An 18,115-nucleotide genomic window follows, 5' to 3' on the forward strand; every position below is an offset into this window, starting at 1 on the left:
ACTGTGTAGTTAGTGACACCGGTTGGGTTCGTTTTATTCTCACATATTTGGTATTGAATAAAATATATCACTACGGTCTGGTTGGATTCATTTATGGAAGTTATTATGATTTATTATGATCGGATTATTAGGAAGCCTAAAAATTAGAACTTCAATATTGGCAGAAATTATATAGTATGAAACTGTTAGAAAACACGATGCAGTGCATTGTGGTTTAGTGCAGTTTTTGCGAAACTCAATCTCTGCCATCGAAAGTTTGATGTGTCTACAGTTTGGGGGTGTAAGTATGATCCCGAATGGAATACGTACGTACGTTGCATACCTTTAACTATTGAACAAGCAAGAGATGCATTACACGAGATAAGGTTCAGATGAACCTCGAGCCGAACGGCCGGTGCGTGCTGGCGCTGGTCCAGTAGCACATCGCGCTAGTAGCAGCTCAGTTGAGCCAGTGTAGCCGGCTGCGACGGTCGTTAATGTGTTACACGCTGGTGCCAAACATCTCCCCTGGTGGCAACTCATCGGTGTATAGTATATCTGGACGTAGGCGTCTAGCTTTGCCCACTCAATCGGATTTACAGTCTCTCTTTCAGTTCGCTCGCTCGCGGTTTCGATTGAAAAGACCTTCATGCGACACTCGCCGACGTTCGCGTTGATATTTAATTGAATGAATTTCATAAACTCCGCTTAGTTACGTCGGACTCGTGGAACAGTGTACAAGTGATCTCTACTCGGAATTGTCGGACTCGCGCATCTAGTTAAGTGTACTGAGCTGAGTTGTAAAAAAAGCTACTCTCCTGGCGGATTACCTCATCGGTGTCTGAGAAAAAACGTGGGATAAAAAGTTGCAGAAAATAGCTGCTATTAGAAATTGTCAAGTGCCATTCTGGAAGAAGTGAAGAGTAACGTGCCCTAACGGTAGCTCGTGCACAAGTGTAAATAGTTTAATAGTTAGAAAGCTTTAAAATTGATTCAATTATATTTATATCATAGAATCAGTAACAATGGGGTTGAATAAGCGTGATAAACAAGCTAAAGTGAAGAGTCAGAGTTTAATTGATTCGGAAAAATCATCGAGCCATGTTGCGGACACAGTTGCGACTTCGGATGTTCAGCAACACAGTTCTTCAATGTATTCAAGTAGCATAACTAGTGGCAGCCAAATGCAGTCTGCGGCTACAAGCTCATCTAAAAAAACTGTGGTGGAAACAATAGTGGATAGTGGTCAGAAAAAGTCACAGAAATCCAGTGAAATGCAGATGGATAATAGTTCTACCGCGGAAAAAATATTCCACAAGGCCGGTAAGACCAGTGATTCGATACATAAAACCGGAGTTGAATCACAGCAAATCGAAAATATAATTCAAGAAATTAAATACATTGCCAGTGATACGGTTGACTCAACAAAACGAATTTCAACAGTTCAGCAGAATAGTGACAGTACCAAAAGCGACAAGGAGCTCCGCGAGGCCTTGACCAATTTTGATGCAGTCGCTAAAGCGGCTTCATCAGACATTCAAGATTCCATAAAAAGCAAAACAAGTAGTGAGATCGCGACCGTTTCGTATGAGTCAAGTGTTCAACAAAACATGAAAAGTAAAAAATCGGAACAGAGCAATGTCACAAGGTCCAGCACAAGCAGCAGTGCCATAAAGCAGTTATCGAACTCAGAACTGATGGATAGTGATAAAATGTGTAGTGAATCTAGTTCATCCCATGCACAACATTCCAGCCATACCGTTAAATCTAGTAAAACAGTTTCATCTCAGTCATCGTCGTCGAAGACCATGTTCGATTCTTCCACATTCCATAGTGATAAATCAGATGCCAACATTTTGAGGCATGATATGCAACGAAAAGACCTTTCAAACATCAAACAACATGATCACTGGCCGGAAGCAAAAAATCATTCCGTTCATCAGTCCAGCGTACACCATAGTGACACTTCCGGCGAGAAAGGACAACATTTCTTCGATAGCCAGAGTTACTCTCTTTCGGAGAAAATTGCTCCGACAACCGAAGTAATTTACGATTCCGCTGGAAACAAAGTCATCAGCACTAAATCCTCCTCCAAATCGGCCCAGGGATTCACAACGTCATCGATGCATTCCAGTGGAGGAGGCGGAGGTGGTGAAACGATGAGCTCATCGGTACAGCGAGTGGCTCAGGACAAGAACCTTCTACATGACGTGAGCTCAACATCTTACGTAGCATCTTCTTCTTCTTCGATGGAAAACAAAAGCTCCAGCTCCACGAATACTGTCAGCAACACAGCAATTAAGAATGCAATAATCGACTCAACTACGTTGGAAAACTATAAACTTCAGCAGTCGGCATCACAAGCCAACGCCCTAACGAAGGATGTGTCCGCACATACCATCGCTAGTATCTCATCGGCGCATGACTCCCTAGCGAATACGATTCAAAGCACACAGCTAATCACTGAATCAAATGAAGATGCATCTGCGAGAGGTCAGCGAGCCGAAACGACGAAATCTTACGAAAGCTCGACGCATTTTTCACAGATGGACGAGAGCGCCAAAAGCCGTAAACACGTGACGGACTACTACGAGCAACGTGAGTCCAATGCGTCGATTCTGAAACGCAAAATTTACGACGAAAAGGTGAAGCGGCTCAACCTGATTGACGAGAAGGTCATACCTAGAGACGTGATTATACAGGATATTGAGGATGACGTAACGAATGTCACGAAAACATCCTTCGAAGCGAAGCTGTACAATCCCAAATCGAAACGATGGGAGTTGGTCGATCAGAAAACAATCTTGGAACGTGACATCACTGTTGCTATTCCGGATGAGATCGTACACGAACTGGAAGTAGAACGTCCCGAGTTGGCAAATATTACAACGACGATACAGCTAACAAAGGTAAGTCGGAGCAGTTTCAGTTTTATGACAAATGATGAGTTTCATTTGGTTCTCCTCGATGCGTAGGTTTACGATGCTAACAGCAAACAATGGAAGACCATAGATCAGAAAAAGCACACAGATGTGCTGGAAAAAATCAGTTTCCTTGAAGAAAGCCGCGGACGAACCGAGCTAGACGAGTCAGAAAGAGTTAAAAAGCTCCAGTCTATCGATACAGTCGTGAGTAGATCGCATACACGTGCGCATTAGTTACGTGGTTACTAACGTTAAGTCATTACAGGACAAAGTCGTTATCAGAGAAAGCACTGAATTGGATGAACTAAAGTCTGCAAAAAATCGCAAACAAACGGAAAAAATTATTCAAGAACAGTGCATCTGTGAGATCTGCACCTGTGGGTGAGTATTTCATTACTTGTTCCTATAGTCGTATCGAAAAGCACTCATTTTCTCGCGTCAAAATCATAACGAACACAAAACTACAGTTGCAATACATGCCTAGCAATAAAGTGAACATATCCATACATGAAGTAAACTAGCACCACAAACCTGTACCGAAAAAAAACCTGCTCTCCGTTCAATACATATTATTTCCCGTAAATGGACAATTGAGATCATTCATTGGTGGCGACGACGACCGACGTTTCGTTTACATAAAATTTGCATCCACCGTGGATATACAATATACATACAGAGCACGGCAAGAGATGACATCATCTGCGGTGCTGCATGTCGTCATTATTCAAATTTTACTTGTTTTGTGTTTTGTTTTGTTTTATTTATCCACGCTCTGCTTTCGCGCTTATTCGCGGGTCAGATAAAGTCATATGATGTGCGCGGTAAAGCTTCACCGGTGGTAAAGCTTTGTTTTGTTTGTACACATTTTTCAACCAGGTGATGTGGCTGGAAAAAAATGATTGTTTTGAAGATCGAAAAACTTCGCATGCTTCGTGTGAGATAGGTGAGTCACTTTTGGTTCCTTTTCAACTGTAGTAATGAACTAGACGCTTTTAATAATTATTGATCAATTATGAAATTTCAAATTTGAAATTTTCGCAATATACGTTCGGACACGGATCACCAATTCTAAGGTTTCGACGATCGAATTTTTTTTCGTGCGATTTATTATTATTTATAGTTAGTTATATAATTAAATTGCAAGTGAGAAGCGACCAGCGTTTAAGTAGATATCTATTATTGTAAAAACAATTACGTATATATTAAGCGAACACATTAAAGTTGAGTGCAACTTTATTGTGTAAAAACGGGTAGACCATGTGCCACCAAACGGATTAAGTTATGGGGTGCGGTAGAAATTTTCAGTAAAGTGTTCACAACGTTTCCAACAGGTTTGAAAATGTGAAGCCAAATTTTGTCATGATGTACAATCTCTTTTTTGTGCTTCTACTTGTTTTTTTGACCGTTTTCTTAAAGTATTCGGCAGTATTGAAATTTTTCAATTTACTCGGACATTGCTTATTACAAATGTTGATTGTTTCTGGAATATTAAAAAATACTGTTTTGAAATTAATGACGCTTATGAAACATTGGACAAATTTTACAAATAATGCAACAACAATGCACTATAACAACAATATCTAAAATTACAAAAACGAAGAATAAAAGATCCACCAATGAATCAAACATAATATATAGAAAGTTAAATAATAATACAAAAGTGATACAAAATTATCAAAAAAAAAAAATTAAAAATGATACAAAACTTATATAAAAATGACACAAACTGATACATAAATAACATAAACATAACACAATATTGAAAAAGAGAACATAAAAAGACCTCCAAAAATACTCAAATGTGACAAAAAGTCATCCAAAGCAATAAAAAATGATGCAAAAATAACACCAAAAATGGTACTAAGATATGATAATCGACGTTTTGGCCGAAATTGTCAATTTTTCAAATTATAAGTACGTCGTTCTAGTACTAGTTCTTTAAAATAAGATTATAAAATGTAGTACTTTCATGACTTTTTAGGTTTCAAAGATTTTAATTTTCGATTTTATTTTTCGATTCGATTTCGATTTTTATTTTGGAAATTAGCCATGAGCTAGAACATAGTTTTTGCATTGCTGTGGGAAATTTTGTGAAAAACCATTTTCGTAAAAAAATATTCGAACTTCGACCCAAACCTGAACGACAATTGAAACTCGTCGATGCATTTTCTTTTCCCAACTACCAGTGCTCTACAACAAGATAGTGGTGCATTAAAAACAATATTTTAATTTTTACGATCATGGATGCAGAAATTTGGAAAGAAAGCAATTTTGGTAAAGATAAAAATTTGGTGAGAGCTGGGGTGTTTCGGTTATAAATATAATTTAAAATATACTCACACGATACACGCTAACTAATTATATTTTACGTTTTACTTCATACTTTCAGTCGTCACAATTGCTTCAACTGTGGTAGCGGAAGTCAGAAAACCTCCACCACAAAGTTAATAACATCGAGTAATGTGGATAATTTTTATCACCAAGGTAAGATTACTTCTATTGTAGCAGGTAATAACAGTAATAATGGACTGATGTCTCTTTATCCACAGAAACTTCGGAATTGAATGAGCAAAGCACTTTTTCACGCCGTCGGACTTGGACAAAAGAAGATGCTGATGCATATTTGAACCGCGTTGAAACGAGCGGCGTTGAAAGGAGTAGCACAGAACAGACTGTAACTAATCGACGGCTGACGTGGACAAAGGAGGACTTTGACAAAATAGATATCAGCAAACTTAAGGAAACTGCTTCTGTAACTGAAAGGTCCAAACCAATTCGCCACGAAGATAATCTCCGACCCGAAGGGGACTTTTATCGGCAAGAAAAGCCACAGTACCAACCTGGTGAAAGGCAGAAACCGGTTCGTCATGACGATAATCTTCGTCCTGAGGGAGATTTCGAACGTCCCGAGAAAACACCTTTCCGACCTGCGGAAAGGCCGAAGCAGATCCGTCCTGAAGATAACCTGAGACCGGAGGGATCGTTTGAGTCTCCGGAAAAACCAAAATACCAACCTGGTGAAAGACCGAAACCCGTTCGTCACGATGATAACCTACGCCCTGAAGGTGATTTTGAACGCCCGGAAAAGTCACCTTTCCGACCTGCGGAAAGGCCGAAGCAAATACGACCTGAAGATAATTTGAGACCGGAAGGATCTTTTGAATCTCCAGAAAAAACCAAATATCAACCTGGTGAGAGACAGAAACCCATTCGTCATGACGATAATCTGCGTCCTGAAGGAGATTTCGAGCGCCCAGAAAAGTCACCTTTCCGACCTGCAGAAAGACCGAAGCAGATTCGTCCTGAGGATAATTTGAGACCAGAAGGTTTATTTGAGTCTCCGGAAAAACCAAAATACCAACCTGGTGAGAGACAAAAACCCGTACGTCATGATGACAACCTACGTCCTGAAGGAGATTTCGAACGCCCCGAGAAGACGCCCTTCCGACCTGCGGAAAGACCGAAGCAGATTCGTCCTGAAGACAACTTGAGACCAGAAGGATTATTCGAGTCTCCAGAAAAGCCGAAATATCAACCGGGTGAAAGGCCGAAACCCGTTCGTCATGATGATAATCTCCGTCCCGAAGGTGATTTTGAACGTCCCGAAAAGTCACCTTTCAGACCTGCGGAACGGCCGAAGCAGATACGTCCTGAAGATAATTTGAGGCCAGAAGGATTATTTGAATCTCCAGAAAAACCGAGATATCAACCTAGTGAGAGACAGAAACCTATTCGTCATGACGATAATCTCCGTCCTGAAGGAGATTTCGAACGTCCTGAGAAGACGCCTTTCCGACCTGCAGAAAGACCGAAGCAGATACGACCTGAGGACAATTTGAGACCGGAAGGACCATTTGAGTCACCGGATAAACCTAAATATCAACCTGGTGAAAGACCGAAACCCGTTCGTCATGATGATAATCTTCGTCCTGAAGGAGATTTTGAACGTCCCGAAAAGTCACCATTCCGACCTGCGGAAAGGCCGAAGCAGATCCGTCCTGAAGATAATTTAAGGCCAGAAGGATTATTTGAGTCTCCAGATAAGCCGAAATATCAACCAGGTGAGAGACAGAAACCTATTCGTCATGACGATAACCTTCGTCCTGAAGGAGATTTCGAACGTCCTGAGAAAACACCCTTCCGACCTGCGGAAAGGCCGAAGCAGATTCGTCCCGAAGATAATTTAAGACCGGAAGGATTATTTGAGTCTCCAGAAAAACCAAAATATCAACCAGGCGAAAGACCGAAGCCTGTACGCCATGATGACAATCTTCGTCCAGAAGGTAATTTTGAACGTCCCGAAAAGTCACCATTCCGACCTGCGGAACGGCCGAAGCAAATCCGTCCTGAGGATAATTTGAGACCAGAAGGATCGTTTGATTCTCCAGAAAAACCTAAATATCAACCTGGTGAGAGACAAAAACCTATTCGTCACGACGATAATCTTCGTCCTGAAGGAGATTTCGAACGTCCTGAGAAGACACCTTTCCGACCTGCAGAAAGACCAAAACAGGTTCGTCCTGAGGATAACTTAAGACCAGAAGGAATGTTTGAGTCTCCAGAAAAACCAAAATATCAACCAGGCGAAAGACCAAAGCCCGTTCGCCATGATGACAATCTTCGTCCAGAAGGTGATTTTGAACGACCCGAAAAGTCACCATTCCAGCCTGCGGAACGGCCGAAGCAAATCCGTCCTGAGGACAATTTGAGACCAGAAGGATCGTTTGAGACTCCAGAAAAACCAAAATATCAACCTGGTGAGAGACAAAAACCTATTCGTCACGACGATAATCTTCGTCCTGAAGGAGATTTCGAACGTCCTGAAAAGATGCCTTTCCGACCTGCAGAGAGACCAAAACAAGTTCGTCCGGAGGATAACCTGAGACCAGAAGGAACGTTTGAGTCACCAGAAAAACCTAAATATCAGCCTGGTGAAAGACAGAAACCTATTCGTCATGATGATAATCTTTATCCAGAAGGTGATTTTGAACGTCCCGAAAAGTCACCATTCCGACCTGCAGAACGGCCGAAGCAAATCCGTCCTGAGGACAATTTGAGACCAGAAGGATCGTTTGATTCTCCAGAAAAACCTAAATATCAACCCGGTGAGAGACAGAAACCCATTCGTCATGATGATAATCTCCGTCCTGAAGGTGATTTCGAACGTCCTGAGAAGATGCCTTTCCGACCTGCAGAAAGACCAAAACAGATTCGTCCGGAGGATAACCTGAGACCGGAAGGAATGTTTGAGTCACCAGAAAAACCGAAATACCAACCTGGTGAAAGACAGAAACCTATTCGTCATGATGATAATCTTCGTCCCGAAGGCGATTTTGAACGTCCTGAAAAGATGCCTTTCCGACCTGCAGAGAGACCAAAACAAGTTCGTCCGGAGGATAACCTGAGACCGGAAGGAACGTTTGAGTCACCAGAAAAACCTAAATATCAGCCTGGTGAAAGACAGAAACCTATTCGTCATGATGATAATCTTTATCCAGAAGGTGATTTTGAACGTCCCGAAAAGTCACCATTCCGACCTGCAGAACGGCCGAAGCAAATCCGTCCTGAGGACAATTTGAGACCAGAAGGATCGTTTGATTCTCCAGAAAAACCTAAATATCAACCCGGTGAGAGACAGAAACCCATTCGTCATGATGATAATCTCCGTCCTGAAGGTGATTTCGAACGTCCTGAGAAGATGCCTTTCCGACCTGCAGAAAGACCAAAACAGATTCGTCCGGAGGATAACCTGAGACCGGAAGGAATGTTTGAGTCACCAGAAAAACCGAAATACCAACCTGGTGAAAGACAGAAACCTATTCGTCATGATGATAATCTTCGTCCCGAAGGCGATTTCGAACGTCCTGAAAAGATGCCTTTCCGACCTGCAGAGAGACCAAAACAAGTTCGTCCGGAGGATAACCTGAGACCGGAAGGAACGTTTGAGTCACCAGAAAAACCTAAATATCAGCCTGGTGAAAGACAGAAACCTATTCGTCATGATGATAATCTTTATCCAGAAGGTGATTTTGAACGTCCCGAAAAGTCACCATTCCGACCTGCAGAACGGCCGAAGCAAATCCGTCCTGAGGACAATTTGAGACCAGAAGGATCGTTTGAGTCTCCAGAAAAACCTAAATATCAACCCGGTGAGAGACAGAAACCCATTCGTCATGATGATAATCTCCGTCCTGAAGGTGATTTCGAACGTCCTGAGAAGATGCCTTTCCGACCTGCAGAAAGACCAAAACAGATTCGTCCGGAGGATAACCTGAGGCCGGAAGGAATGTTTGAGTCACCAGAAAAACCGAAATACCAACCTGGTGAAAGACAGAAACCTATTCGTCATGATGATAATCTTCGTCCTGAAGGTGATTTCGAACGTCCTGAGAAGATGCCTTTCCGACCTGCAGAGAGACCAAAACAAGTTCGTCCTGAGGATAACCTGAGACCGGAAGGATCGTTTGAATCTCCACAAAAACCTAAATATCAACCTGGTGAAAGACAGAAACCTATTCGTCATGATGATAATCTTCGTCCCGAAGGCGATTTCGAACGTCCTGAAAAGATGCCTTTCCGACCTGCAGAGAGACCAAAACAAGTTCGTCCGGAGGATAACCTGAGACCGGAAGGATCGTTTGAGTCACCAGAAAAACCTAAATATCAACCTGGTGAAAGACAGAAACCTATTCGTCATGATGATAATCTTTATCCAGAAGGAGACTTTGAACGTCCCGAAAAGTCACCATTCCGACCTGCGGAAAGACCGAAGCAAATCCGTCCTGAGGACAATTTGAGACCAGAAGGATCGTTTGAGTCTCCAGAAAAACCTAAATATCAACCCGGTGAAAGACAGAAGCCCATTCGTCATGATGATAATCTCCGTCCCGAAGGTGATTTCGAACGTCCTGAGAAAATGCCTTTCCGACCTGCAGAAAGACCGAAACAGATTCGACCTGACGATAACTTGAGACCGGAAGGATCGTTCGAGACTCCTGAAAAACCAAAATATCAACCTGGTGAAAGACAGAAACCCATTCGTCATGATGATAATCTCCGTCCTGAAGGAGGCTTCGAGCGGCCGGAGAAGATGCCTTTCCGATCTGCAGAAAGACCCAAGCAGGTTCGTCCAGAGGACAACTTGAAACCAGAAGGAGATTTCGAACGCCCTTCACCTGCACAGTTCATTAAAGCAGAAAGAGTTCAAATCGTTAAACATGAAGATAATCTTCATCTGGAAGGTTCATTTGAGAGAACTGACAAAACCGTTTTCACCGCTGTTGATCGTCCGACACCTTTCCTACCAAATGATAATTTGAGGCCAGAAGGTGATTTTATAACTCATGACAAACCACAATACAGCCCAGCAGAAAGACCTAAACCAATTAGACCTCAGGATAATTTGAAACCAGAAGGTGAATTTGATAGACCACAACCCGTTGTTTTCGGAAAAGTAGAAAGATCACAAATCATACGGCATGAAGATAACCTACATTTGGAAGGCAACTTTGAGCGTGTTGAAAAAACTGAGTTTGTTGCCGGTGTACGGCCTAAACCAATTCGACCAGAGGACAATTTGAAACCAGAAGGTTCGTTCGAAACACCTGAGAAACCGAAATATCAACCCGGCGAAAGACAGAAACCTATTCGTCATGGTGATAACCTGCGTCCTGAAGGTGATTTTCAGCGACCAGAGAAAACTCAATATCAGCCTGCCGAGCGACCTAAGCAGGTTCGTCCTGAGGATAATTTGAGGCCTGAAGGAACTTTTGAGACTCCTGAGAAACCTGAGTATAGATCAGCTGAGAGGCCAAAACAAATTCGACCGCAGGACAATTTGCATCCAGAGGGCGAATTTGAAAGACCCCAGCATGTACCAGTTGGCAAGGTGGAAAGATCCAAAATAGTTCGTCATGAAGACAATTTGCATTTGGAAGGAACATTTGAACGTACAGAAAAAACAGTATACATCGCGGCTGAACGTCCAAAGCCAATTAAACCGGACGATAACTTAAGACCCGAAGGTGATTTCGATCGTCCTGAGAAAAAACCTTATTTGTCAACGGACAGACCCAAACAAGTCAAACCTGAGGATAATTTGAAAACGGAGGGTATAATGGAAGTGCCAGAAAAACCTAAATTTCAACCAGGTGAAAGGCCACAGCCTATTCGTCATGACGATAATCTTCGTCCTGAGGGTAGCTTTTTACGTCCGGAGAAGTCTGAATTTATTCCAGCTGAACGTCCTAGGCAGATCAAACCTGAAGACAATTTAAAACCAGAAGGCAAATTCGAAACTCCTGAAAAACCTCTGTACCAGACTACTGAAAGGCCGAAACAGGTACGGCCAGTAGATAATTTACGGCCCGAGGGAGACTTCGAAAGGCCTCAAATTATGACTGTTGGTAAAGCTGAGAGATCGGAAATTGTTAGACATACAGACAACCTGCATCTGGAAGGTACATTTGAACGAACGGTGAAAACAGCGTACATTCCAGGTGAAAGACCGAAACCGATTAAGCCAGATGACAATTTAAGACCGGAAGGATCGTTTGAAACTCCGGAAAAACCAAAATATCAACCAGGTGAGCGACAAAAACCTGTTCGTCATGACGATAACTTGCGCCCCGAAGGCAGCTTTGTCCGTCCGGAAAAGTCTCCTTTCCAACCGGCAGAACGGCCAAAACAAATTCGGCCGGAGGATAATTTGAAACCAGAAGGATTATTTGAAACACCTGAAAAACCTAAATACCAACCTGGTGAACGGCAGAAACCAATTCGACACGATGATAATTTACATCCTGAAGGTAGTTTCGAACGTCCCGAAAAAACACCTTTCCGGCCGTCTGATCGTCCAAAACAGATTCGGCCTGAAGATAACTTGAAACCTGAGGGCTTATTTGAGACACCTGAGAAACCAAAATATAAACCCGGTGAACGGCAGAAACCTATTCGTCACGATGATAATTTACATCCGGAAGGAGACTTTGTTAGGCCTGAAAAAGCTGAATTTAAGCCTGCAGAACGACCCAAGCAAGTCCGTCCAGAAGACAACCTCAAGACCGAAGGTACGTTTGCAACTCCGGAAAAACCAAAATATCAACCGGGTGAGAGACCAAAACCAATTCGACCTGATGATAATCTGAGACCAGAAGGTGACTTCGACAGGCCCCAAAAACCATCATTCAAACCAGGGGAACGTCCAGTTCAAATACGACCAGAAGACAATTTAAGACCTGAGGGAGATTTCCAAACGCCAGAAAAGCCTAAATACCAGCCAGGGGAAAGACAAAAACCTGTCAGACCTGGAGATAATTTGCGCCCGGAAGGCGAATTTGAAAGACCACTGCGAAAACCAGAGTATAAACCTGCGGATCGTCCGAAACAAGTAAAACCTAAAGATAATCTGCACGTCGAAGGAGACTATCAGTCATTGAAAGAACATAAGGAGCAAAAGTTACGTAAGGAAGCAGAAATCAAGGAGGCACATGAAACCGGAATTCTGGATGGTTCTGTTCTAGTTACGACACAAACAGTTACAACCATCCTTAAAGGCGATAAACCTAAAGCAGCCGGAAAGAAACTTACAACAACGGAGTCAGCAACTGAAAACACCCAATCGCTTACCACTGAACAGCGTCATCAACAATCAATGTCATCATCTTCATCTTATGTTCACGATACGCATCGTCAAAATCATGTCGGTCATAGTATAACAGATTTGTCAACAGTACAAGACCAACATAAAATAACTGGTCATGACCAACATAAAATAACCGGTCATGAGAAGCTGGAACATACCAGTACAACACTGAAACAATCTGCTTCGGAAAAATCGATGTTTTCTTCGCAAAAGCATTCCACCAGTACCACTATGAAACAACTAGATGAGCGACAAGATATGTCATCGATACATCAGCATAGCGGTAGCAAGAAAATTTCCAAATCTACACATAATATTTCTTCTACTACTGGTGGCCAAATTGTTCAAACAGGTGACAGACCAATGTTAGTTTCACCTACAGATCAAGGACCTCGTGTAACTTCTCATGAGCATCACACAGGAGTAAACATTTCGACAGCTTCTAACCGAGTAATAATCGACGGACAGGTTGTTACTGACAAAACCATAACGCAACAGCAGGGAACAGAACAGCTGATTGAAAATGGTACACTGAAAATTGATAAATCATTCAAAGATAGACAACATGCCGGATTTGATAACCGTTCTGCCTTGCACGACAAAACAAGCAGTTCTGTATCCACAATAATTGATAGTGATCAGAACCGGCTGGATAAAATGGGTTCGAGAAAAATACAAACCAGCAATGTTACTCAAGAGTCGTCACGAAATGCAAATCAGCATTCAAGTGATTCAGAGAAGAAAACATCTCAAGTTCAAGTGAGAAAACTTATCGGTGGAAAATGGGTTACAAAAACAGTAACATCAGAAAACATCATCGATAAGCAAGATAACGCTAATGTAACTTACATAAAAGGCTCGAACATGAAACAACAACAGCATGCTACCTCAAAAACATCGGTTTGTGATGCCAGTGATCACGCCACTACAAACGTGACAACTACTAGGATAGTGGGAGGAAAATTGATTCACACCTCCCCCGATGAAAAAACAGCCCGTTCGACTTCTTCAAAAACTCATCTTAGAACTGGTTCCAATATAGTGCTGGGAGATGAAGGATTATCACAACATAGCTCATCTAGTACCACAACAAAACTTATTGGCGGAAAAATGGTTCAAATATCAACACAAGATGGTAGAAGTAACGTCGCTACAATCAACGGAGATCATTCTAAATCCATGAATAACATCATACATTCCGAGACTAGTACTTCCAAGGAATCCTCAAAATCTCAAAGAGGTTCTAATGTCCAACTTACATCAAGCGAATCATCGCAAACAGCATCCCATTCTTCAGTGGTTAAACATTCCAGCAGCGTGGCGGATAAGCAGTTCAATCGAAAGAGTGCATTTGCATCGTCCGAAAATATAAATAATTCAATACTTTGCCGCCAACAACAAGCAAACGTTCAACCTTCCGCCGGTAGCATGAGCGTTTCCGGTTCGATCCAACGCAAGAGTATTTCAAACTTGAATGACAGTGCAATGTATTCAACCACGAATCGCACTAGTTACAGTTCGCTGCACCGCCGAGAGAAAGAATCGGTCGATTCAAGAATGCAAAGCTATCTAAAAACCTTGGAATCGGGTCCAATAAGTTCCACTACACGCACTAAACTGCAGCCATGCCCGCCTCCGAAATTAACGGCTTCCAGCGTTATGACCAGTAGTAGTGCAATCGGTCAGCATTCCAGCAGCACACAACAATCCAAGACTCTGCGTGACTATCATGCCGTTGTGAATATGAGCAAGAGTTCCACAAAAGCCAATGCCTCGAGCATTTCCTTCGGAGAGGATAATAAGTTCCATGGCACTAGCTCGTACAAGATGCAGTACGTACAGCAGAACGACGGACGATGCCCAGCTCACGCCATCAACGATAGTCTGAAAGTCTCAAAGGTCACGAAGCAGCACACTTATTATCGCAGATGATCGCCACATAACAAAGCTACAGGAACAACATTTCATATATATTGCAATTGAAAAAGTGCTTGTTTTTAATCTCTTTATAAAGCGTATGGACACAATATATACAATAGTGTTCCTTGAATCCAATTTTAAAACAGTTGTTATTGCTTTGCTTACTGAATAAATTTCAAATATATACAAAAAATAATTGTTTATAATTATTTGATATTCTATTTGGTATTTTCTACTGTTAGATTTTGACTTGAAATTAAATTTGGAAATAAAACTGTAATTTGATTTGAAATTAAGCTCGAAATTTGATTTAAATTGGACTTAGTATTACTTTTGATATCAGATTTGAAATGAGAATTCAAATTGTACTAAAAATTAGACTTGAAATCAAACTTTAAATTTGACTTAACTCAAATTAGAATGAAATTAGACTTGAAATTGGGAATAAAATTCGACATGCAGTTAGACTTAAAATGTTACTTGATATTGGACATTAACCGTTATTAAGCGACCATCTGGGATCCTTCAAGGTGGCCACCTCGGTCCATTGATTTTCCTTATATACTTCAACGATGGAAATTTCAAACAGAGTTCCTCGTTTGTCTTTCGCCGATGATATGAGACTCTTCAGACAGGTTAGTTCTATCGCTGACGCCCGTATTCTTCAATAGCAATTGGACAGTTTTGCAGGTTGGTGTAGCGCAAACCGCACGAAGCTTAATCCAAGCAAGAAAGAAAGACTTTAATACATACAAATACTATCTTTTGGAAATTGTTATTGGAGGAACAAACTGTAACAAAAATTAGGGTGTGTTGCTGGGAAGTTTTTTCTTAGTTTTTGTACCATTTTCTTGGTGTTTGCTCTCACTTTTCTTCCTACCCCTTCCATTTGTTCTCTTTTTTATTTGTCTCTTTTTTGTCCCATGTTTACTGTTTCCCAGTTCCGTTTCTTCGTTTACTATCCCATTTTTTCTTATTTACTTACTTACTTACTTACTTACTTACTTACTCCTGTTCTTTCTCTTATTTTCCACTCATTTTTTTTTATAAATTTCCATTAACGTTTTTTGTCTTTGCTTTTTCTTTTCCAGTTTTTGTTTTTTCTATCCGCATCATTTTTCATCCGCATCTGTTCCGTTTTTCCTCTTCCGTTTTTTCTTCTTTTCTGTCATATTTATTCTGTTTTAGACTTTCTTTGTTCCCTTTGCTCTCCGGATTTCCTCTTTTGTCTTCACTTGTTTTCGCTCTTGTCTTACCCGTTTTACCTATTTTGTCCATTTTTACAGTTTTCTTTGTTTATGACCCTCTGTTCCATTTTTCCATTCCATTCACATTTTGTCCTATCTTTGTTCTGTTTTATCCCGTTTGATCTCATTTTCTAGTTTTCCTTGTTTTCTTTATGATTTATTTTTTCACTCTCACCAGAGTTCCTTTTCTTTTTGTATTTTTTTTTTGTTTTCGCTTTCCTTTGTTGTCTTGTTTTCCAACCTTTTCTGTCTGGTTTTTCCTTTTATCTGCCCGTTGTTTCTTTTTTCTCTTCATTTCATGTTCCGTTTTCGTTTTTCGTTCGTTCGTTCGATTTCATCTTCGTTGTTTGCCGTTGTTTGCCCGAGCCTGCTTTTCTTTTTTGTTCCATTCTTCGTTTTTTCAGTCTTTTATCATTTTCAGTATCATTTGTTGTTTTTCGTTCCGGTAGCTTAGTTCAATTTTTTCGTTTTCGTCTGTTCCGTTCTTCCCCTTTGTTTAGAATCCTGTTTTTTCCTTTCCTGGCCCGTTCTGTTTTTCTTTTCCGTTTTATCCAGTTTGTCTTCTTTATTCATTTTTTTTCTCTTCATTCTCCTATTTTTCTATTCTCGTTTCTCAATTTTCTTTTTTTTTATTTATTTTATTAACGCCAACAGGTAAAATATCACCCCATTTACACAATTAACTAACTAACGTATTTACAATTCTCGTCTGTATAGATTATTAACATAAAACACGTCTAAAATTACACTTGTTTGTTTCTCGAGACACATTAAAGTCAAATACATGGTAACATTGATTGAATAGACGAGATATACTGCGCACTGGTTCATGTAGACCATAATTCGTCCTAGCTGGAGTAATACTGAGAAACGAGTGATATCGTAGATTTCGGCGTCGTATATTGATACCCAGCATGCTGAGGAGTATTGAACAATCAACGTTACCTTGCAGAAGATCGCCAATAAAGCATACTTTTGCCACATTGCGTCTTTCCTCTAGTAATTCCAGGCCGATCAGCATGCAACGGCTTTTATAGCTGGGTAAGTTCCGTGGATCCGTCCATCTGAGATGACGTAAAGCGAAGCGGATGAACTTTCGCTGAATAGCCTCGATGCGATGAATTTTGTTCTGGTAATAAGGAGACCAGACGGGAGATGCGTAGAGTGTTTTCAGGCAGTAGATGTCTTTAAACTTTTTCGCGAAACGAAATAAAAAGCCCTTACTCCGGTACTTTCTCTTTTTCTTTTCTTCCTTTTCTATTTTTTTCTCCCTATCTTTTCAATTTGTCCTCATTTACTTTCTCTATTCCTTCTTTGCTATTCCATTCTCCTTCGTTTTCTCCTCTCGAGTCTTCTCTTTTTTACTCTTTCTCGTTTTTCTTTTTATTTTTCTGTTTCACTTTAATTTGTACTACACTCTTTTTACGCAACTGTTTGCTCTACGTTGTTTGGTTCATAAGACGTAAATTTTTGAATTAAGTAAATAATTAGGAAAACCGAGTTTTCGGCTATTGCGCATGAACAATAAAAAATGTATTGCTGAGAGATTAGAAATTGACAAACAAAAAAAGCATGTCACATACTGTGCTATACGGTTGCTACTCCATTAATAACCAAATGAACGTTTATTTGGTAACCAACGGGGCAGCAGCATGTAACACTGTAAATACAAAAGATAGAGCAGAGGTTTGTTCAACTATATCGTAGATAATTTCTAGTTCTACATATGTCCCATGTATTCAATTTTTTATATTTTGCTTGGCTGAGACGGTACTGTCAAATGAATCAAAATTGAGTCAAAGTGATCGAACCATCCTTGATCATTATATTTAGAAATAACTTTGTTTACACATACGACTGGCGGTTATTTATTGGTTCTTTATCCTTGTTTGGGAGAGGTTTGGTGCCAATAGGGGACTAATAGCTAGCTGCGAAGTCTTTTGAACAAAAAAGTAGTTCTTTGATCCTGTCATTGGCGGAAGCAGCGCTCATTTTTAGAGGGCTATAGCCCCCGACATTTCTATTTCTATTTAGATTTCTAACATTTTATCTCGCCGGCAAATTTATTTAAATCAATGCGCATGTGATCTTGATTAAAAATTACTCTATTATTTTACGCAGTTACCAAATCAATTTTTCTTGGGGAGTGCTAAATCACTCCTAGTGGGGCTTCTCTTCTCCCCTCTAGTAGCGCAAATGGATCCTGTGTGCCTTAAGCAGACTCATAAATTAACCTGGCTCAGGTCGATTAGCACCCTGTTTTAATCGAAGTGCTGTCTCAGCGTTCATAAATTAACCGAGATGTCGGTTTGAATCACAGGTTAAAACTGTCTAGCATAACGGTTTGGGGGTCGATCTATCAAACTGCATGTGTCGTTCATAAATGTCCTCTTCGGGTTAGC

General features: G+C 40.9%; 1 protein-coding gene across 1 annotated transcript; it reads left to right on the forward strand.

Annotated features, from left to right (window-relative positions):
• The first annotated feature begins 465 nt into the window (after positions 1-465).
• On the forward strand, positions 466-14,651 carry LOC128744068 (titin). The gene is made up of 5 exons (XM_053840833.1): positions 466-2,888; positions 2,955-3,107; positions 3,169-3,284; positions 5,293-5,387; positions 5,453-14,651. The coding sequence occupies exons 1-5, from the start codon at positions 1,005-1,007 to the stop codon at positions 14,476-14,478; spliced, it is 11,274 nt and encodes a 3,757-aa protein (XP_053696808.1). The 5' UTR covers positions 466-1,004; the 3' UTR covers positions 14,479-14,651.
• The last annotated feature ends 3,464 nt before the right edge of the window (positions 14,652-18,115 follow it).

The sequence above is a fragment of the Sabethes cyaneus genome, chromosome 3 (genome assembly GCF_943734655.1).
Source record: "Sabethes cyaneus chromosome 3, idSabCyanKW18_F2, whole genome shotgun sequence".
Taxonomy (NCBI): Eukaryota; Metazoa; Arthropoda; class Insecta; order Diptera; family Culicidae; genus Sabethes; species Sabethes cyaneus.